Source organism: Cervus canadensis, chromosome 3, assembly GCF_019320065.1.
Source record: "Cervus canadensis isolate Bull #8, Minnesota chromosome 3, ASM1932006v1, whole genome shotgun sequence".
NCBI lineage: Eukaryota > Metazoa > Chordata > Mammalia > Artiodactyla > Cervidae > Cervus > Cervus canadensis.
In genome coordinates, this window is record NC_057388.1 from 57,348,063 (window position 1) to 57,371,672 (window position 23,610).

The following is a 23,610-nucleotide window of genomic DNA, read 5'->3' on the forward strand; positions in this document are numbered from 1 at the left end:
ATGACCCAGAGGGATGGGATGGGGAAGGAGGTGACAGGGGGTTCAGGATGGGGAACACATGTAAATCCATGGCTGATTCCTGTCAATGCATGGCAAAAACTACTACAATATTGTAAAGTAATTAGCCTCCAACTAATAAAAATAAATGGAAAAAAAAATTAAAAAAAAAAAAAGATGGTGAAATATCCTCATGAAGTCAGTACTATACTGAGGGAGCCCACAGCCTAGTCTGCAGAGCAGTTGTACAGCGTAACTTAATAGTATTTCTTAAACAGCTAATTTCTTAAGTAATTTGCAAGTATTTATTTAGGTAGGAGATCATAAAATATATTTTTATAATATACACAAGAAAAAACACATTTGAATGAATACAAAATAAAATGACTGGAGGTGACAGAATTTAGTGTTTATAAATGAGGCCATCAATAACTAACAATTTAAAGAAGAAATTGAAAGTGTACTAAAAGTTGAGCCTGTGGTTTACATTTACAATCTTTTATAATTGAATAAAAAAGGCATTAGACTTTTAAAGGTAATATATGACTTAACAGTTTTTCAAGTGATTTTCATAATGGGTGTCTAGACACTGTCATACATGGATGTGAAAAAAAAAAGACAAGAATTTAGGCAAGCAAAGTATTAGTCCATAGCAGCTTGGCGAGGTTTACTTTTCTTACATAAAGAGTCTTCAAATTTATATTTATTCTTATTATAGGAGCAGAAAGAAGTAATTTGCCAGGTATACTTGAGAAGCCTGTAAGCTATATAGCAAAAATAGTTATTTTTAAAAGCCTGTATTCCATGGAAATGTGCATCACACAGCATCTATAGTAACTGAGTAAACATAAACCATGTGATTAAGTCTTCTAAATAAAACATTTAACCCCCAAATCTCACACAATATCCCCCATGTCCACATGTCTTATTTGACGGCAGCCATAAGCTTCAAACTAATATGCATTTGCTATTTTAAAAAGGTTTTTACCTCCATTACTAAAAATGTTTCTGCAAAGTCCCTTATAATTTTTTTCAGTGCTCTAGAAATAAGATATATCATGATCAGTAAATGACCGCAATCTTCAGAAAAAAGTACTGACACTAGAGAAAGAATGGTCAAGTTGGAGGTTTCTGTCTCCAATCGTGGAAGATCTTTCTACTTTGAGACCCACAGCTCTAAGGAGACATTTAAAACAAATGTTTTATCATGAATAATTGAATAATTAGATATCTAGGAAAATGAGGCTTTTAAATTAAAATTTAGCAAAATCGACTATAATAAATTTTTTTCTTCTAATCATATATGAATAACAGAAGTGAAATCCGGTGAAGTTTTACATACAAAAGATATAAATACTGCATAATATGTAGTGAATGAATATTGGCACATACCCTTTTGTATTTAAAGCATAAAATGCAACCAGCAAATCTGATGCTCTTAAGATACATTTATGACAAGGTCAGAAAACCTCTATACACATGGAAATGTCCCACAGTTTAAGGCTTTCCAATAGGTTTATAGCAAGCATCAGGTTGCCAGAGGCGAATATCAACGAGAACTTGATTGAGTTTTTGCATCCAGAGATCCCGTTCTTCCTTGGTATCTGCAGATAGCCAGTTCCTACAGGAACAAACAAAAAGATCAGGATCCTTTCCCCTGTTCCATACCTCCAAGTACTCTTACTGTGGGGTGAAGTGGGGGGAGCCTAAACAGTAAAAGGAGTAACTCTGCCCTCTTTTAATGAATGCCAAATTAGGAATCCATAGTAAAGTGCTTCTCCAATTACAATAAAAGAAAATCATCTAGTGGATTGGTTAGCTGAGCCATAACTCACACCAATCACATTTGGAAAATGATGGAACTTCGCATCAAAGACAGTAACTAATCTTGCACAGGTGATCTGATTGGACAATTTGCTGGTGCCAAGACAGTCACTGAGGGTGGGTGGGTCACCTCTTAGAAGAGCAAGCACACCACAGACCTGAATATGGGGACCAACCCCCTAGATCCCTGACTCAGGCTCCCCAGGAGCTCCACAGACTCATGGACCTTCACCTGGCCTTATAGATAATACTATTTTATACTGTCTCCTTTTTTCTCTTTGCCACACTGTGTTAGTAGAGCACAGTATTTATTATAAGTGATCTAAAGATCCTAAGATTTTGTTTATCCTAATCTCTCTGTTCACACCAGGAATCTCTTCTTTACATCCATATTCAGTTAAAAGTTGAATAGTTGATGACGCAGGTGAAGGTGGGGGAGAGGGAAATTCCCTAACTCACAAGTCAGACCATTCTTCTAGACTACAGCCAGGTGTTAGAAGGATGTTGCATTATACTTCTACATCTTTATAATTTCTCCACATTGGTACTAGTAATGGTAGCAGCATGAATAAGCAGTGAGTTGATCATCTATTAATAAATGGAGGGAACGCATTTACAATATAGACAGAGACAATTTGCTGAGCGCATTCCAAGTGTATGACAACACGCTAAGTAGACCTACTCATTAACCTTTACTGTCACTCTGTGGAGTTTATTCTTCTCTTATGACACAGGAGATTTCAGAGAGCCAGCGAAGTTAAGTACCATGCCATAGTCACATTCAGTAAGTCACTGAGTCGGGATTTAAACCTACATCAGTCAGTCACTGAGTCAGGATGTAAACCTAGGTCTGTTGACCTCTCAGTGTTCAACTATACAATACTGCTTTCCCATGTGATGAAGCATTTCTAGTTCAAATGTTTAATCTATATTTCAAAGTAGGCACTACTGATCAGATGATAAATACTTTGCATTGAAGGAGGGAAATATAGCAAGGTTGGTTTGTAGAAATAAAAGTGTGATACATTAAATTTAGATAAAAGGCACAGGTCAGAAAGGCCCTGGGGAGAAACAGATAAATAAGGCAAAGGAGAACGTATAACTGTAAAATGTATATACTCTGCAAAAGGTATGATCAAAAAGTGAAATAAGTTTTAAGAAGCCACCAAGCAAAGCCAAAGACTCAGTCAAGACTGAATTGAGAAAGGGCCTCTCTCAAATGCTTGGTCCACTCAAATTATGATAATGTTATAATGAGAAAAATTACATGCAAATGAAGTACAGCGTAATTAGAGCAATATGTGATATAACTATTTCCACCACAGGAGAAGGTCAAAGGAGAAATCTGGGAAGGTTTATGTAACAAGTAAAAGAAAATTCTATGAAAAATGTGAGTAATGTTTAAAAGGGCCATGGTGGTCAGGAAGTACTTGGGGGCTGAATTTTGTTTGGTTCCCTCACTGACTGTGGCCACAGACAGGGTGGCTACCAAAGAAAGTGACTATAAATCCAATTTGCCTCTCCGGTCCTGAATGAGGTCACTGCTGCACAGAAGACCCCCAAAGGAAAGGAGTGGATGAGCTGAATGAACTAAATTAATCTAAAAGCAATCTAGACATCAAGAATTCCCATAGAATGGGTCCCCTTTCTCTCTGTTTTAAGACAAAATGGTGGCATTGGGGCAACTTTGTTCTATTTTAATAGAGTATCTCTTGGCTAAGCTATCTGACATTTCCACATCAGAAACTCACAGAGCCAGTTCTACCCATCTCCCTGTCTGCAATAATCAGCTGCAATCTGATTAAGAGATTTTGTCAAATTCTAACTTTTGTCCCTAATCACAATTTTGTATATTGAAATTGGTCTGCAAGCTTCTCTTGGGCATTCAAGGAAAAGAATCTTAGGCTCTTAGCAGTAAGTTTCTGCATCTTATACTTAAGTTTAGGGTTAACAAAAACTGACACTCCCAGTATTTTATTCTGTCCATCACCAACCAGAAATTTTCAGAGTAGAGTGAAGTACTTTGGGAAGGTACTTTGGTACTTTGGGAATGGACAGGAAGGGATGTGTCAAATCTCTTTAAATAATACTTATCAATTACACATGAAATCTTCAAACTTAACACAAAGAATATTAGCTAACTGCCCCAAAAATGGCTGAACTGTGAGTATGGTGGAAAACATGATAAACTAAGATATAACTTGAATGATATGTTTTTCTTAACTATATTAATTTTGTTATTACATTCCTCTCTTACTGATATGTATGTGTTTTGTCTTCTCATTCTTAAATCGTACCCTCTTCAAAGACAAAGACCATCTCTGATATTTCTCACAGTGGTAAGGACATAGTGAGCAATCAATTACTTAGTTGATAGAAACATTTATAGCCCAATACATACTTGGTTACACAGAGTGTGTCCCTGCATTGGCTGACCAGAGTCTCTCGGTCATCTTCTCTTTGTGGTCGAACAGTAATTAATTCTAAAGTGTTGCGTCTTGCACAAAATTCTCTGTTGACTGGTTCTATCTGCCGACTGGTACAATTGGCCAAATTTAATCTTCCTATGGGATTCTTTAAAACAAATTTTTTAAAAATATGATTAGTAGAAAATAAATAAAACCATTTAAATCAGTAAGCATTGAGCAATATTCAACTTGATACCAACTTAAAATAAGAAAGTCATTAATTTAAAAGTTAAAACTTAATTACACTGTATTTAGAGAAACATTTAATATTTATGATTATTTCTTGCTGGATATAAAAATAAAAACCAAAAATGTCAGCTGGAGATCTTAGCCAGCTTAAAAAACAAACCATTTGTTATGGAAAACTTAAAATAGATACAAAATAAAAAGAACAGCGTAATGAGCTTCCATGTACCCATTAATCAGTTCTAACAAATAAAAACACACATTCAACCCCTTTTGTCTCTAACTCTCTTACTTCTCTTTCTATATATAGAAACCTAGACATAGTATTTCATCTATAAATATTTTTTACATATCTCTAAAAAAGCAGGCCAAACTACTGCCTTGGAGTTTTAGCAGCCATGTCATTCCTACAGTATGAGAATTGAAAAAAAAAAAATTTTGTGAGACTAAATGGTGCTGAAAAATGGGAAAAGGGACAAGTATGGGCCCAAACAATGTATTTATTTATTTAAATTTATTTTTGGCTGTACTGGGTTTTGGTTGCTGTGCACCGGCTTTCTCTACTTGCAGCAAGCAGGGACTACTCTCTCATTGTGGTGCATGAACTTCTCATTGCAGTGGTTTCTCTTGCTGCAGAGCACAAGCTCTAGGTGCAGGGGCTTCAGTAGTTGCTACATGTGGGCTCAGTAACTAAGGCACATGGGCTCAGTTCCCCGCAGCATACGCAGTCATCCCGGACCAGGGATTGTGCCCATGTCCCCTACATTGGCAGGAGGATTCTTAACCAGGGAAGTCCTGGGCCCAAACCATTTAGAAACTGCCAATAAAAGTGTCAAATGTATTAGTAATTTTAAAAAGAAATTAGAATGAAATATACCATTTTAAAACATTAGATTAACCAAGTCTGAAAAGAATAGTAATAACCAATGTTGATTGGTTGGGGGTAAAAAATTCTCACACACTGCTAGTGAAAGCATAAAATGGTCTATTACTGGTAGACAATTTAATAACAGCAATCAAAAAACATTCTAAATGAGCATATCCAGACCATACAACTTCACCTAAAAGAAATTTATCCCAGGTAAATATATAGGTACACAAAGATGTTTATATATGTATTGCCGTTGTTTAGTCCGTAAGTCATGTGGGGTCTGACTCTTTTGCGACCCCACGGACTATAGCCTGCCAGGCTCCTCTGTCCCTGGGATTTCCTAGGCAAGAATACTGGAGTTGCCATTTCTTTCTTCAAGGGATCTTCCTGTCTCCTGCACTGGCAGACAAATTCTTTACCACTGAGCCACTGGGGAGTTCTTATATAGGTGTAGTTGCTGTTTTTTCATAATGCCAAAAAGACTGAAACAAATTTAATGACAGTAATAGGGTACTATTTAAACAAACAATAACATTATGTTTTCAGCAAGTATGGGAAACTAAGTAGTCTGAGAGTCCTCCCATAACCCCCCAAATGCTAGATAACTAAACTTGTAAGACAGCAAAAGAAACCTTCATAGGCCAAAATCAATGAGGAAGAGAGTGCAGAATGGTAGGCTAGCCTGAAACCTGGCTTTCTTGGGTTCCTAGCATATTTACCAATGCTAGGAACTGGCAACCTTGATTCACAGATTATATGATATAATATGAAATGTGATATTTGCTTTAAAATACCTTAGCAAACCAACGAGAACAAAAAAGTGCGTGTTGTGGAGAGATAAATGAAACAAGAAAATTAATAAGGAATTTCTCTCTACTAATTTCTCTTTTTTTGGGTACATTTTCAATTATAAAAAGTTAAATATATAGGTACATCTATTTCTATGTGTGTGTGTGTGTGTGTGTGTGTGTGTGTGTGTGTAAAAAGAATGACCAAGAATAAATACACTATTGAATAAAAACACAAGTTAGAGTTAACTTACCAAGCATAAAGATTTATTTTAAAGCTATGGTAATTGAGAATGAGAGATAGACCAAAGAAAACAGAATAGAAAGCCTAAATTAGACCCACATATAAAATGATATCTTGATACATGCCAGAAACTGCATGTGGATGAGTGGGGAAAGAATGGATCATCCCATGATGCTGGCACAATGGGGTTTCCAGACTGGGGGGTGGGTGGGATCAATTCCAGGTAAATTAAATGTGAAACCTAAATCTTTATAACTTTTAGAAGTCATAAGGAAGTATATTCTTTATGACTATAGAGATGGTTTTCTTAACTAAGACTCAAAAAAGCAAACAATAAAATAATAAACTGGCAGATTTATCTTAGCATTAAAAATTCTGTTTATGAAAAGATACTATAAGGATAAATTAAAGCATATGCCAAGCAAAAGACTAGAAAAACAAGCGGCCAAAACACATAAGAAAAGATGCTTGCTCAATGCTCAGTCTAGGAAAATTAAAATAAAAACACAGTAAAATAACATTTCATACCTATCATACTCAGAGTTTAAAAGGCTGAAATAACAAATGCTGCTGGGATGTGGAACACTGAGAACTCCTGATGGGAACAGAACGTTATACAACCAATTTCAAGATTCACCAGAAAAAATCTAGCTAAACTGAAGACTTGCAAAACCCTACCAACCAGAGATTCTGCCACTAGACACAGAGTCGAGAAAGAGCTCTGATCCAGCTTGGTGCTCTGCGATGACCCAGACGGGTGGGGTGGGGGCGTAGGGGTGGAAGGGAGGTCCAGGAGGGAGGGTGAAAAGTATACACGTAGCTGATCCACTTTATTGTACAGCAGGGACTAACACAACACTGCAAAGCAACTGTACTCCAATTTAAATAAAAAAGAAAGAGCTCTGATCCATATAATTAAGTCAGCTGTTTATAACAACGACAGTTTGAAATAACTAAGTGCTCATAAATAACAGAAGTATATAAATTGATTGTGACGCATTCTTCTAATGGAGTATCTCAGTACAGAGAAAGACGGCTAGAGCTCTGCAAACTAGAGCTACATACATGCTACACACACCAGCCTACACTAATCTCACAAATCATGTGATTCAAACATGCAAGTTGCAAAACAGTATATACAGTATGATACCATTTGTAAAATGTTTCAAAATATGCAATTGCAATAATAAACTTTATATGTATCACATATAAAAAATTTAAAGAAATACATGGGAACAAAATAATTTTAGGATGTGGTTATCTCTATGAGGGACAGAAAATTATATAAAGAGCTTCAACTGGACTGATAATACAGAGGCTGGTGAAAATTATGTTTTTTTGAATGTTCCAAATATTTCACAATAAATTTTAAAATAAAATTTTACATGGCTACAATGTAATACATACAGTTATCTAATGCAATATCATAGATGTATTTTTACCTATGTGGAAAGATATCAGGACATTATCAAGTAAAAATCAGTTTAAAAAGACATGATATTTTCTGTTTAAAAGATTCATAAATGGATATATAATTATTATGTATTATACATTTTAAAAATTTAGAAGGATATACAACCAAAATGTGAACAGTAGTTATCTTTTATAGATGAGTTTACTTTATAATTCTGTTTATTTCTTTTTTCCAGTCTTTGTATAACAAATTATCACACTTGGGCAATAACATCAAATTTTAAAAAAATAAGATGCAATGTATTATGTAAAATTCTATTATCAAATTTTAGAAACAAACTAAAACCACAATATTCCTATGGTGGTTTTCTCTTTCTGTTTTATCCCAGATTTAGGTAAATCAACTGTTAATAAAATACAAAAGTAAATTTAACATATTTCTGACTAAAAATCAATTTAAAAAATTACAAAACATTCCAGAAAAAAAAAAGAAAAATATAGGCCTTAAGGTATTTAAACAGTGGTCAAATCACAGGGAATGGATAAGATATAAAATTCTTACACAAATACACACACACACACACACACACACACACACACACACTACATTTTAATGGCTTAGTAAATAAACCTGAGTGCGGAATTTGGGTGGCTTATGGCCACAGGGAACACTTGCATAAAATATTACCTGAAAGTCAGTCAGAGCTTTCACCACTGACCATCAATATTAATATTACCTTTCGTTTTTCATCATCTGGATAAGTCCAATAAGAGATACAGTTTCCAGAAAGAACACACCATCTTCGATGCCAGGCACCAAAACCACTAACATCTTCAAATATGGTCTGAAAAAGTCAATGAAATACTGACTTTAGAAACCTGAGGATCAATTAAATGTTTTCTATACATTAAACTTCAGTATGTTGACATATTTCATACTTCAAAATCAACTTGCATGATTTTCTTTTTCTTTAAAGTACTTAAGTTTATTTTTTTATTCTACTCTGTATCAAGACCAGAAATCTTGTTATTTCAATCTCAAGAGCAAAGTTAGTACAAATGACTCACCGGCTCCCTTTTGTGTTTATGTTCACCTTTCACATTATAAAGGTAATAGAAAAGGAAAAATTTGATAGATAAAAATAATACCAAGTTATCATTACTCCCTACTATAATCAGAGAAAAATAACAAGAGGACGGATTTTTCATTTTTATAGCTAGGGTAACTGAAGGCCAAGGAAATTAAATGACAATATACAATCACAAAGAAGAACTGGAACCTTCCAGCTAATGCAGAATGTACTTTTCTTGCTGCTCATCAGTATTGGTAGAGCTAGACTAGCACCATTTTAGACTCACTTAGCAAGTTTCACTGGTTGGTAGTCTCCTCTGATCCAGCTGCCCCTGACACATCAGGAAAGAAAACTGCACCAAGTCACTTTAATTTCAATTACTACTTCTATTTTTAAATAGAGGTTAGAAGTAATTATAAGGCACTATTTAGACAGGGGACAGAAGTTATTTGTGGGAGTCCTGAGTAATTTTTTTTTTTTTACCACATTTCTATAAGTGTAGATGCAATAAGAATGGGCTCTAGGATTCAAGACAGAGTTAACCTGAAAAGATGTAACTCTAAACTACTTAAGAGCCCAGCTCAAAAGTTAAACAGGTCAGACCTTATAGGCAAATGAACCAGTTGGCATAAGAGTCTATCAGGTGCTAAAGGTATCTACAGCAAGATGTGGAAATGTTATATTTACATTAAAGGAAAAGGTCAGTAAGTGTACACTGTGTTCAAGTCTGATATTTACAGAAGCACTCTTCCAAGAATATCTAGTGCCATCTGCTGGATGTACACATGTAAAACCCATGAAGCCTGATTTACAGTCATCTTGGCCGCTTGGATTTCCTGTACAGTCTAGCTCTTCTTTCCGCACCCTGTCAGCAACTGCCAATTGGTTTGTGATACCCGTCATACAGTTCAAACTCTTGCTTCACAAAGAAAACCAAAGCTATTAGATTTTCTCTACTTCTTGTACCACACCCACAATCTTCTGTATATTCTACACACATACTTTTCTCCTCTGATAATGGAAAAAGTGTAATTCTGTACAAGATCATGAACTGTGGCTTGGATCTTATTTGCTCTCACTCTCATAACTTTGTTCCACGTGTTATTCCTTAACCCTAGTGCAAGTTCCCCATCGCCTCTATCTTCGCCCTCTTTGGCCCTATTAGAAGCTACCCATTTGAATTTAAAGACACTCAAGTCTCTTCAGTCCTAATAAAATGTGAACAAAATCCTTCTTTCACCCTACATACCTCTGCAAGTACCACATTCTTTTTACCCCACTGCAGCCAAACTTTGTTTCAAGGAGTTTCTGCTCTCTCATTCTTCATCTTCCATGCCCTTTATAATACATCTGCAATCTAGCTCCTGCTCTTGGCCAGACTAGGATGACCACCTCATAAATAAGCCCAACAGCCTCCAATAACTCCTTACCTAACTGGATCACTCCTTCTTTCAGACTCTCTTCCCCTGGCAACCATGATACTAAATTATCCCTTGCCCTCCCTGCAGTCTTCTCCTCTTAGGTTTCTGGCTTAAATGTTAGTATTCTCCTGGTTATTCAAGTCTGCCTGCACTTTGAATACTACCTCTCTGCTGCAGATTTCCAAACCTTCATCTCATCTAAATTGTCTATCTTGAGTTTCAAACTCAAACCTCTGAAATATGTCTCTAGGCATCCAAACTTCAAGTCATTTAAAACTTAAACCATTAAAACTTTCTCTCTTGGGTGGGGATTGACTGACAAGGGACATGAGGAAACTTTCTGGGACAGTATTCTGTATCTTAAAAGAAATCTGGGTTACATAGATGTCAGTCAGTCAGTTCAGTCGCTCAGTCGTGTCCAACTCTTTGGGACCCCATGAATCGCAGCATGCCAGGCCTCCCTGTCCATCACCAACTCCCAGAGTTTACTCAAACCCATGTCCATCGAGTTGGTGATGCCATCCAACCATCTCATCCTCTGTCATCCCCTTCTCCTCCTGCCCCCAGTCCCTCCCAGCATCAGGGTCTTTTCCAATGAGTCAACTCTTCACATGAGGTGGCCAAAGTACTAGAGTTTCAGCTTCAGCAGCAGTCCGTCCAATGAACACCCAGGATTGATCTCCTTGAGGATGGACTGGTTGGATCTCCTTGCAGTCCAAGGGTCTTTCAAGAGTTCTACAACACCATAGTTCAAAAGTATCAATTTTTCGGTGCTCAGCTTTCTTCACAGTCCAACTCTCACATCCATACCTGACCACTGGAAAAACCATAGCCTTGACCAGACGGACCTTTGTTGGCAAAGTAATGTCTCTGCTTTTTAATATGCTGTCTAGGTTGGTCATAACTTTCCTTCCAAGGAGTAAGCGTCTTTCAATTTCATGGCTGCAGTCACCATCTGCAGTGATTTTGGAGCCCAAAAAATTAAAGTCTGACACTGTTTCCACGGTCTCCCCATTTATTTCCCATGAAGTGATGGGACCAGATGCCATGATCTTAGTTTTCTGAATGTTAAGCTTTAAGCCAACTTTTTCATCTCCTCTTTCACTTTCATCAAGAGGCTTTTTAGTTCCTCTTCCCTTTCTTCCATAAGGGTGGTGTCATCTGCATATCTGAGATTATTGATATTTCTCCTGGCAATCTTGATTCCAGCTTGTGCTTCTTTCAGCCCAGTGTTTCTCATGATGTACTCTGCATGTAAGTGAAATAAGCAGGGTGACAATATGTAGCCTTGATGTACTCCTTTTCCTATTTGGAACCCGTCTGTTGTTCCATGTCCAGTTCTAACTGTTGCTTCCTGACCTGCATACAGGTTTTTCAAGAGGCAGGTCAGGTGGTCTGTTATTCCCATCTCTTTCAGAATTTTCCACAGTTTATTGTGATCCACACAGTTGAAGCCTTTGGCATAGTCAATAAAGCAGAAATAGATGTTTTTCTGGAACTCTCTTGCTTTTTCGATGATCTAGCGGATGTTGGCAATTTGATCTCTGTAAGCCTGTGTAAAAACTCAGGGGATGGATACTGAGGATTCAGGGGAACATGCTAATGTCCACGATATATTTTGAAATTCTTCCCCCACAAATATATTTTCAGGACTCGTTAGGATAGCTCGGTAGTAGGTACATGATAAAGCAAGGACAGTAAAAAATGTTAATGGCAAAACCTAGATGCTGGGTATACGGGTATTCAAATTTTATCAACATTGCTGTATGTTTGCAATTTTCCACAATTAAATTTGGGGGAAAAACACTTTCCATCCCAAACACAAACACTTGCTCCTCTCCCAGGGTCCCTGATCTCAGTATAGTCACCCAACAAATTGTGCAAGGCAGGGATCTGGGTGACATTATTAATTTTGCTTCTCCACCCCTACAGCCAAACCCTTCCTTCTTCATCCTTCAGCCCTCCACGATGAAGCCAGACTGTCAGCCACCATCCCCTCTCTCAAGGAATAATTCAGTCTCCTCACGAGTCTTCTTCCGGATCCTCACTCCCCGTCCACTTCCATACAGCAGTCAGAACGACCTTCCTAAACTCCCAATTTGATGTTAGTCCTCTGCTTAAAATCCTCTAAGAGCACCCCACTGGTTTCATGATAAAGTCATTAAAAGGCTTTCAAACACTTGGTCTCATGTCTCTAAATACACTTTTCCCCGCCTCAATCACTTGCCTCACTGCCCTTCCTCCGCACACACATTCTGACTCTAAATGTGTCACTATCTAAATACCTGCCGCTATCTAGATGTGTCATGTTTTCCTCTGGTGGGGGTGAGAGAGGGAAGAGGCCTCCAGCCCATGGTACGTGCTTTTCCTTCATCTGGAGCACATCTCCCTCCTCTCTGCCCCTGGCTGACTTGTTCAGCTGCCAGTTTACAAGTTACTTCCAGTAGCTTCCGGTAAGCCCTCCCACACATACCTAAGATGTGGTGCCCCACCAATTTGCACCCACGCTCTCTATTCTTTCTCCCATTGCAGTACTACATTGTATTTCTTCCTATTAAACTATAAGTTTCTGTGTGGAGGGATTACTTTTTGCGGCACATTACATTCCAACACCAACACAGTGATAGGCATATAGTGGTAGGTCATGCAACAAATCTTTACTGAACCAGTTAATTGCTTAGTCACACAGACTTTCATTCCTATGGGAAACCAAGTCTATACTTCAAAAGATGGAAAAAATATATATATAGATCCAGTGATGTTACTTACTAGAAAACCTCTTTCTTCCACACTTGAATTCACCTGACACTTTATTTTTAAATAAATATGACCTTCCAAAGGAGATAAAAAGGGCACCTGTGAGGAAAGAAAGCAAATTATTTGTAAAAGTTTTTCTTGATAAAACATGTTTAAATCATGAATAGCATGAATAGGGAATATTATGCCTTGAAAACACGATATTTTCTAAAGCAGGAATATAAAGTAGGTGGCCAAAAAGCCACTGGTTCCTTAGCAACAAATGCTTCTGAAGAATAAATTCATTCAACATAGAGCCTGATTAAAAACAGAACCCTAAGTCCCAAGTTAATGTGATAAAGAAAACACAGATTTAAGAAGACAATACATGCGTTTATCCATTCTCTATCAACAGAACATACTTGATAGAAGATGGGATAAACCAACTGGCAGATTTAAACAGTATAATATTATTCAGCAATAAAGAACAGTGAACTACAGAATGGAAAAGTTAATCCTCAAATTCACATGGAACTGCAAGAGGCCCCAAATAACCAAAACAATCTTCAAAACTGTACTTCCCAATTTCAAATCCAAAGCTACAGTAACCAGAACAGTGTGATACTGGCATAAGGATAGACATACAGACCATAGGAATAGAACTGAGAGTCCAGAAATAAAGCCACACATTGATAAACCCAGACTGATTTTCAACAAGGGTACCAAAACCATTCAATGAGGAAAGAGCAGTATTTTCAACAAATGGTGCTGGGGAAACTGGGCAGCCACATGCAAAAGAGTGAGGTTGGATCCCTACCTCATGTCACATACAAAAATTAACTCAAAATGGATCAATACCTAAATATAAGGGCAAAAGCCATACAATTCTTAGAAGAAAAATAGATGACTAAATCTTCAGTGATTGTGGATTTGGCAGTGGTTCTCAAATATAATACCAAAAGCCATGACCAACAAAAGAAAAAATAGACAAACTTCATCAAAATGAAAATCTTTTCAGTATGAGGGTTCCTCAAAATATTAAAAACAGAACTAGCATAAAATAAATCAACCCCACTTCTCAGAATTTATCCAGAAGAATCAAAATACACATTGCCAACAAACACATGCAAAAATGTTCAACATCAACAGTCATTAGGTAAGAAGGGAGGCTCAAGAGGAAGGGGATATATGTATACTTACAACCGATTCAGGTTGTTGTACAACAGAAACCAACACAATATCGTAAAGCAATTATCCTCCAATTAAAATTTTTTTAATTTAAAAAAAATAGTCAATAGGTAATAATTGTTAGCTTGTGATGATGCCAACATTACTGGTGATGATGAGGATAAGGATGAATATTTTAATGGAAATCTCATGTTGCCATCGTGTCCAGAACCATTTAGCGAGGAATGAGTAAAAAGGAATCTGATTCTTTCACTGGAAGCACAATTGCTTTGAACCAAAATAAACATAAGCTAAATTACAAAACCAACAAGTTATTGAATACAGAATTTTTTATTGCTTATTTTAAAGTTGAATCATTCTGTACCCATAAAGTTTTTTCTTATTCTTTAGAGACAAATATGTTTCCAACATTTATAATCCTAAAACTCATGCTACAGCTTTAACCATGCTATGGTTGAATTGTGTCCCCTCTCCGTCCATCCCTTATCAAAATCACATGTTGAAGTTCTGACTCCCCATACCACAAAATGTGACTATATTTGGAGATAGGGCCTTTAAAGAGGTCACTAAGGTTAAATTATAGTTCATTAGGAGGGACTCTAATCCAATATGATTGTGTCCTTATAAAAAGAGAAGATTTAGACACACAGAGAAAAGACCATGTGAAAGACACCTAAGACAGCTATCTACAAGCTAAGGAGAGAGGGTTTAGGAAAAACCCACCACCCTCCTCAAAGCTTTGATTTTGGACTTCTAGTCGGCAGAACTGTAAAAAATAAACTGCTGCTTAAGCAAAAAAAAAAAAAAAAAAAGAGTTGACCCCAAGTAACAAAATATCATCTCAGCTCCACTACTGATTACACTAAGAGGAAAAAAAGGGTAATATCATCACCTACTTCAGACTCTACTGCCTTTTAATAACATAACATCTAGCCTACAGTTCAAAAGTTTTACAAGACATGAAAAAGCAGGAAAAGGTGGCCTTTAATCAAAAGAAAACAAATCCTGTCAATAGCAGGTCCACAGATGATCTAGATGTTAGAATTGTAAGACAAGGAAATTTATACTTTGTTATGGAATTTAGAGGAAAAGAAGGACAAAAATGGGTGAGAAAAGGGAGAATTTTGACAGAAATGGAAACTCTAAAGAATATCCAAAAAAAAAAAAAAATCCCAATGGGAATTTTAGAATAAGAAAAAAGTTGAAATTGAATAGGCTTTCATTGGATAGGCTTTACAGGAAACTGGGCACATTAGAAAAAAAGACATGAACTCAAAGACTGGTAAATAGAAATGACCCAAAATGAAACACAAAGGAAAAAAAATTAAATTTTTTTAAAAAAAGTGGGCTATAGATCTGTAGGAACATTATCAAGAGTCCAACATACAATTTAACTGGAGTCCTAGAAAGAATAAAAAACAGGGCAGAAGAAATATTTGATGAGATAATGGCTAAGAATTTGCCAAAACTTATAAGACATGAACTAGATAGAGCTCCATAAAGTTCATCAAGTCATCAAGTTAGTATGAAAAAGAAATGACCCAGTATGACAAAGAAAACCATACCTAGGCAGATAAGGGTCAAACTGTCTCAAATTTTAAAAATTTTAAATATTAACAGTGGAAAAGGGGAATTCCCTAGCAGTTCAGTGGTTAAGACTTGATGCTTTCACTGCTGGGAGCCCAGGTTTGATTCCTGGTCAGGAAACTAAGATTCCACAAGCTACACTGGCACAGACAAAAAAATAAAAACAGGATTTTCTTAGTTGTCCAGTGATTAAGAATTTGCCTGCCAATGGGGGGACAGGGATTCAGTCCCCTTGGGGGAGATTCCACATGCCTCAGGGCAACTAAGCATGTAAGCCGCAACTACAGAGCCCATGTGCCATAACTACTAAAGCCCACACAGCTACAGCCCATGCTCCGTAACAAGAGAAGCCACTGCAACGAGAAGCCTACGCACTGTAATGAAGAGTGTCCCCTGCTTGTCGCAACTAGAGAAAGCCTGTGAGCAGCAATGGAGACCCACCAGAGCCAAATAAATAAAAATAAAGATAATAAGAATTTTAAAAAACAGAAAAGATATAAGACTGATGGCTGACTGCTGATCAGAAACAAAGTCAGAAAACAATAAAATGGCAACTTTAAAAGAATGGGTAAAAGGAAAAAACCTGTCAGCCTAGCAGTCCTTCAGAAATGAAGACAATGTAAAGAAAGACATTTTTAGATAAACAAAAGTTAGAGAATTCATTTCCAGCAGACTTGTGCTATAACGAAATTAAAAAACAAAAAAATCTTCTTCCTAAGAAGGCAATAATCCCACATGGACATCTGACTCTATGAAAGGAATGAATAACATAATAACTGGTAAATACAAATCACAATACTTTTAAATTTCCTTTAAAAATTGATTGAAAAAATAAGTGCATTGGGGTTTATATCAAGGGTAGAAGTAAAATATAACGGGATGGACAAATGCAAGGTTCTAACAGTTGCAAGGTACATAAAGTGTAACTGTATTTCAAGGTAGACTGCAGTGTGACAGTAATAGGCTAAAGATGCATATTGTAATTCTCATTAATAACTGAAAAACAATACAGGGAGTTACAGCTAAAAAGCCAACAGAAAAGAAAAATGATAACCAAAATACTCAGAAGCAGTCAAGAGAGGAAAAACAAATGAACAAAGAACAGCTGTGACACAGCAAAAAAGCACCAGTAGACAATACATAAATGGGCATGATTATGTTTCAATACTTTAGTTACAAAAACAGGCTGCTGAACTTTAGTTAATAATCTGTCAATATCAGTTCATTAATTGTGACAAAAGTAACTTTTGTCAAAAAAAAAAAAAAGGCCAAAAGCCACATTTAGCCTGTAGTGTAAGTATGCCTGCTTTGTAGTAGACTAAACCCAACCCTATCAGTATTGCATTAAATATAAATGTATCAGACACTCTAATAAAAAGACAAAAAAATGTTTAACAATAACAAAACATGACCATAAAATATGCTTATGAGACATAAATGTGACATATATGAACACAGACAAGTTAAGAATAAAAAATGGAAAAAGAGGAGATTCCCCAGTGGTCCAGGGGTTAGGCTCCACACTTCCACTGCAGGGGGCATGGGTTTGATCCCTGGTTGGGGAACTAAGACCCCACGTGCCACATGTTATGGCCAGGAAAAATAAAAAAGAATGGAAAAAGATATACCATACAAACACTAATCATAAGAAAGCTGATGTAATTCTATTAATAACAAACAAAATAGACCTTAAAGATGACTATCAGAGAGATAAAGTGTTAACAATTCATCAAGAAGATATGATAATCTTAAGTATCTATGTACCCAATAGCATAGCTTTAAAAAACATGAAGTATAAATTGACAAAACAAAAACAAAGTGACTAAATTGAGACTCTGTTGCTCTTAATGCTTGGAAGTTTGAGGGATTGATATTTTCTTCCAAATAAAATCACACTTTCTATCTTGTATGAAAATATTCACATAAATATTTTAAATAAACCATTCTCACCAGTATATTAATATTTAGCGAGGAGAGCTCAGGCCAAAAGTATCTTTTAAATAATAAAAGAGCTTAAGTATATGTGATAATTTAAAATAATTTTGAATTTAAATTAAAGATTACAAATACAAGAAAAATTCAATTGGAGAAATTGTGTCATTAGAATAAAATGGTAACATTCACATATTTAAAGTGATATTGACTCCTGGGTCAAGATAGAAAGGCGGATGATTAACTCTGTCATTCCTGCTGCCCAGTGAAAAAGAATGACACTGTGGTTGGAATAATCGTAGTTCAGTCTAAATTTGAAAGTTTTGACAGGAAGGTTAGTTTATAAAAATTTACTCCTCCAACCTAATAAAGATAAGCCAAAGGGAGAATTCTTGACCAAAAAGTATAGATTTCAACAGACTAATTTCATAAAATAAACTTTCAACTTTCTGAACTTCAACGACATCTGTAATGTAATTCTACAATGCTAATCAGGGTCAAGACGTCATATGCCTCATTAACTGCATTTGTTATAAATTCCCTTACCATTTTCTTTTCCATATTTTCAGTGTTAAGCTCTTAGCCTCTCAATGCTAATTAACAGAATTCTACCATTTAGCCAAGAGAGTGCTCCTGTAAAAAGAATCTCAGAAAGATGAGAAAAAAATGTGAAAAGTAGACAATATTCTTGGTGAGAAGCTTGTCCTGAGGTGAACTGAGAATATTCACAGAAGTCAATGTTACTACACCCTGTCAAGTGTGGAGACATGTCAAAATGTGTGATCATATTCTGTTTTCTGTTTAATAAAAAGGGTCTTTTAAAATTATCAACACCTCAAGGATTATTATTAAGAGGTGTAAAATGTACTCTACAATCAGAGTTACTTTGTAATTTTTTATACACCGAGATACTCCTGAGTAAGAATAATTATACCTGTTAATAATCACACCAGGCCAACAGGTATAAACCAGAATACCTAATCACTCTTCCTACAACTTCAAAATTCTACAATGCTAGTCAGTTGTTCTACTTCACAGTTTTTTGTCCTGATACTATTTAAACTGACATCTCTATTTCCTGGAAGGAACATATATCTATGAGATTTCTTTAAGTCAGAAGATGAATTGTGGGATATCTTTCTCCCTTTATGCATAAAAGTACAGTAAAACCTATGACTACTCTGGATTCTCCATTAAAGAAAGGATCTGAAAGTGTGCCTCACTGAGATTCATAATTTAAATTCCAGAATGCCAGTCTCTACACCAGATATCTATAACCTCAAATAAGAAAAATGAAGTTGCTCAGTCGTGTCTGACTCTTTGCGACCCCATGGACTGTAGACCACGAGGCTCCTCCGACTGTGGGATTTTCTAGGCAAGAATACTGGAGTGAGTTGCCATTTCCTTCTCCAGGGGATCTTCCCCACCCATAGATCGAACCCTGGTCTCCCACGTTACAGGCAGACACTTTACCAACTGAGCCACCAGGGAATTCATTATTAGTACTATCCTATATCTGTAGAGTCAACAGTCTGGCTAACTTCAGAAGAAACTGCATTCTGAAGGGGATCTCAAAGACAACACTGTGACTTGTCATTACTGGTCAAAACAACATTAAAATAAGCAAACGCTCCCTTGCACTGACGTCTCTGGACACGCATGGAAGGCTTGTTTGCTCTCTCAAAGTTAATCAAATAGGGTTACTATGTGTATACAGAAGGTCATCCATTTTCCCCAGCAATTTAAAAAACATCTAAACTTAACTATCTCATTCTCCTACATCAACTATAAGATATTAGAACAAATATTTCCTCCCCCTGCCACTCAAAAAAGCACATTTGTGACAAATTTTACACCTAAATTGTACTGTATTTAACTCAGGAAGAGACTTTACAGTATTGAACACAAACCAATTAAATTGAGTGATTTTACACTCAGGTCACGTGGTAGAATACTTTAGATATAATTTCAAAACAAATCATTAAGAGAATAAACACATCATAATTTATTTCTGTGTGACACTAAAATGGCAGTGAAAAAAATTTTTAGAGAGCAGTCTATATTTAACATATGTCACTGAAATCTTTTTCATTTTAGAGATTAATGAAACTGTACATACATAGAAATTGGCTTTGTGACAACATTGAGTAAAGACTACAGTTCACAGAACTCCAGTTACATTTACCTAATTTGCAAATCTTGTTTGAAGAACTTTAAATAAAATAAAAAACACTATCCAGTATTTTGCAAATTAGCATTTCCATATACACCCACAAAATGCTTGCAATTGATCTTCACAGGGATATTAAAAATTCTAAAAGAAAAACACCTTATAAAGTATATGATTATATTTATATAATTTTAGCATTAAATGAATTTGAATTTTAAATAAATAAACAGCATCACCTACATAGCAACATACCTATCAGCCAATTAAGACCATAAAAGTTTTCTACTTTTACTTAAAACATCACCAATAGGCCTTTCAGTAGGTAGGAAGTCAACAATATTGAGTAAATTTTAGTTTTAGAATAGTTATTAAATTTGGCATTTTGGTACCTGGAAAATCAATGTTGAAGTGACCACAGAATCTTAAAGAATTGTAACATGAAAAAAAATACAGGAGAAAAGCCCAAATACCAAACATGCATGAAAAAACACTAGAAAACTTTTAAAGAAAGGCTTAAAGAATTATGAGAGTAAAGAAAAAGATGCCCAAGGGTGTAAGTAAAGAATAATTTACATAATGTCCTTAATTATTCAAAATAACCAAGAAGACATGAGAGTGGTTAGTAAAACAAAAACATAAGGGCCAAAAATTAAGGACCAATTTTTAAGCTCATTAGTTTCAAGCAAAGAAAATGTAGCAACCTTTTCCTGGAACATATAGCCCAGTAGCTCTCGCTCTTTTACATCATAATTTATCTAAAACAAACAAAATAAAAGACAAAGAGAAAAAAAGACCCAGAATCACTCAATTTGTTAATCTAGCTGAATTACTAAATTAAAAGTTACATGAATTTTTTCTTAAACATCTCTATATTCTGACCACAGAAATTTCTTATAGTATTTTTAAATAGTCTGTATTATACAGCAGGAGCCAAACCTAGGACTAAAGTTTGCCTGTACTTCTCTTACTAATTAAAATGGTCTTGTTTGCTATTAAAAGTTTAGTCCTTATAGTGTGGTAAAAAGCACTCAATAGTGATATTACAAAGATTTAAAATATGAAGTCTTAGATTTGGAGAGTAAAGTATGGGAAAGAAATCCCTTAGATTCATGAGTACTTTTCTAAGAAATTAACCTATCTTTCCCTGTTTTGTAAAACTAAATGTAAAAAATGTTAGTCATGTCAAAATATTGGTTTTTAAATGAGCAAGATACTGTTTTAAAACTGTAAGCTTAACATCTATATGCAAGAAGCAATATTTTCTTAGTCAGAATTGACATTTAGAATAAACCAACATAAACTGCTTTGAAGACTTAACTATTAAGATAAAGGGAGAAATACTTCCAACATCAAAAAACATATCATGCATATAAGGACCTATATCCAATTAACATACACAATTCTAAGAGCATATAACATTCAGCCAAAGATTTCAAATACTTGAAATGGGACATTTCCATTGACCTAACTTTTCTGTAAATAAATAAATAAATTTGGATTACCCTGTCCAGAGCAAATTTTGTGTTTCCTACTGAAGATAACGACAGAGTGTGAGATCCAACAAGGGCAAAGTTGCTGGTCCGCACAGCATTAAGACTGGCCATAACTAAAGAAAAACGGAACGAAGTTTAGTTCAGAGTGACTTTGGTACTGTATAAAATAATAATTCCTCACCCCACCCTAATAGAATGAAATTAAATTGCCATAGAAAAAAAGAACAAAACTGCTTCATTTTCCTTTATTTCTAATATGGTGGCAGGGCAGGGGGACTAAAACATCAACATGTTTCCTAATGAAAGTAAACTGCTAAGTATTTATATTTAACTTAAATGAGGTACAAGCACTCCTTAACATTTGAGACAGATGTTTTTAAAGATACAGAACCCAAAAATGTGTATGTAAAAAGCAACTTTCCTATAAAAGACATGAAAGGACTTTACTGCTATAGCCTAGGATGATATAACGAGCAGCAGGACTTTATCTGTGTGGTTCTTCTCAGCTATTCTCTTGTGCCAAGAAGCAGAGGTCTAAAGTCCAAAGATGAGGGAAACCAGCTCAACCCTAACCCTCTTTGGAAAATTTTGGCGTAATGCTACTCTGGAAAAGTCTTTCCTGGCTTACTCGCACCCCAGCTCCCAGTGAACTAGAAAGATGTTTTTCTGACATGATACAATTGTCATGATCAGTACAGTTAAGAGAGTTAAACTGTACAGTGTGAACAGCACAAAATAAATCTACAGAACAAGAGCAGCTATGGTGAAGAGTAATGCTACTTGTTGCAGCTGTAAAGTGACTAGGTATCCTATGTGTAGTGCCTACTAGAGTCTGAATAATATGTAGTTTGGTGGCCTGTGGTAGTTTCTGACAGCAGGCTATTCTGGCTAGTAATCTTATAGGTTACTATAAACCATAAAAAAATATTATTCAAAGGAGACTAAAGTAGATACTCATAAATCAAGAGGGTTACACAAATAAGTATTCAATTGCTTAGTTCTTTTTCCTTATTCTAGTGTTTCAAATAGTTCAAGATTCACTCACCTGAAGAATGAAGGGTGCTTTTCTAAAAAAAAAAAAAAAGGCATGAAGAAGAACATGTTATTTTCTTTATATGATACAAAGATTTAAATAGTAAGTACAAAAGTTTAACACTGTAAGGACTATATTTCAGAAAACATTATTTTTTCCTTTTAGGATATTTTAAAGATTTCCAAAGCACTAAGGGTGTAGAAATGGTTAGTTTTAGTTATTCAGTTGTGTCCGACTCTTTATGACCCCATGGACTATAGCTCACCAGACTCGTCTACCTACGGAATCTCAAGGCAAGAATACTGGGGGGGTGGGGGGGGGTAGCCCTTCCCTTCTCCAGAGGATCTTCCTGATCCAGGAATAGAACCCAGGTCTCCCAAATTGAGGGCAGGATATGTGGAAGGTGAAGATTTTTCAAGGAACTTCAACTTTTTGAAAATTCTACTTACAGAGGTTACTGATGTGAGAAGTCGCTTAGGAGTAATAGCCTAGAAAAAAGATAACTTAGTATATTTCCTATTTAACATTACGATTCAGAACTTTAACTAAACTTGAGATTCTCCCACACAGAAAATAATTCTTAAATATCAATACATTTTGCCTGAGTTCTTTATTAAGGTTTTTCCCCATACTGTTATTCCTTTTTCATTAAAGTTAAATAAAATTCTTTTAAATGATGATTTAGAAAAAGAACAAAAGAGCAAAGGCTAGGAAGGACAGAAACTAAGGAGTTTCTATTCCACATGCCTACAGCAATCACATCATTCTTAAGTATCGCTTAGAGGAGTTTGTAAGACAAAATTTCAGAGGAAAAGCTTGAGAAAGTTTAAAGAGATTCTCTGGTGGCTCAGTCAGTAGAGAATTTGCCTGCAATGTGGGAGACCTGGGTTCGATCCCAGGGTTGGGAAGATCCCCTGAAGGAGCACATAGCAACCCACTCCAGTATTCTTGCCTGGAGAATTCCATGGACAGAGGAACCTGGCTGGCTGCAGTCCATGAGGTCACAAAGAGTCAGACACAACTGAGCGACTAGGCACAGCACATTATAAAGTTAGTTGTCAAGTAGATACAGAGAAAATAGAATTTCTAGCCTGAGTGTATCAGTAGTTTATAATTAGGGTTATGGTCACTCACTGTAAGTTTACTCTCAGTATTCATATCTAATAAATGCAGTAACTAGAAATCT

At 35.8% G+C, this 23,610-nt stretch overlaps 1 protein-coding gene across 6 annotated transcripts in view; it reads right to left on the reverse strand.

Moving 5' to 3' along the window:
- Positions 1–290: 290 nt before the first annotated feature.
- ANLN (anillin actin binding protein) overlaps positions 291–23,610 on the reverse strand; it is a 56,916-nt gene continuing 33,596 nt past the window's right edge. For 3 of the 6 annotated variants that reach the window (XM_043463207.1, XM_043463203.1, XM_043463202.1), the window contains 8 exons: positions 22,874–22,912; positions 22,437–22,458; positions 21,401–21,504; positions 20,600–20,653; positions 13,055–13,141; positions 8,529–8,636; positions 4,223–4,395; positions 291–1,618 (listed from right to left, as the gene is read on the reverse strand). In XM_043463207.1, the coding sequence (XP_043319142.1) occupies positions 1,495–1,618; positions 4,223–4,395; positions 8,529–8,636; positions 13,055–13,141; positions 20,600–20,653; positions 21,401–21,504; positions 22,437–22,458; positions 22,874–22,912 (711 nt within the window). In that variant the 3' untranslated portion in view covers positions 291–1,494. The remainder of the gene's footprint in view (positions 1,619–4,222; positions 4,396–8,528; positions 8,637–13,054; positions 13,142–20,599; positions 20,654–21,400; positions 21,505–22,436; positions 22,459–22,873; positions 22,913–23,610) is intronic. The other 3 variants (XM_043463204.1, XM_043463205.1, XM_043463206.1) reach the window with 3 other exon arrangements.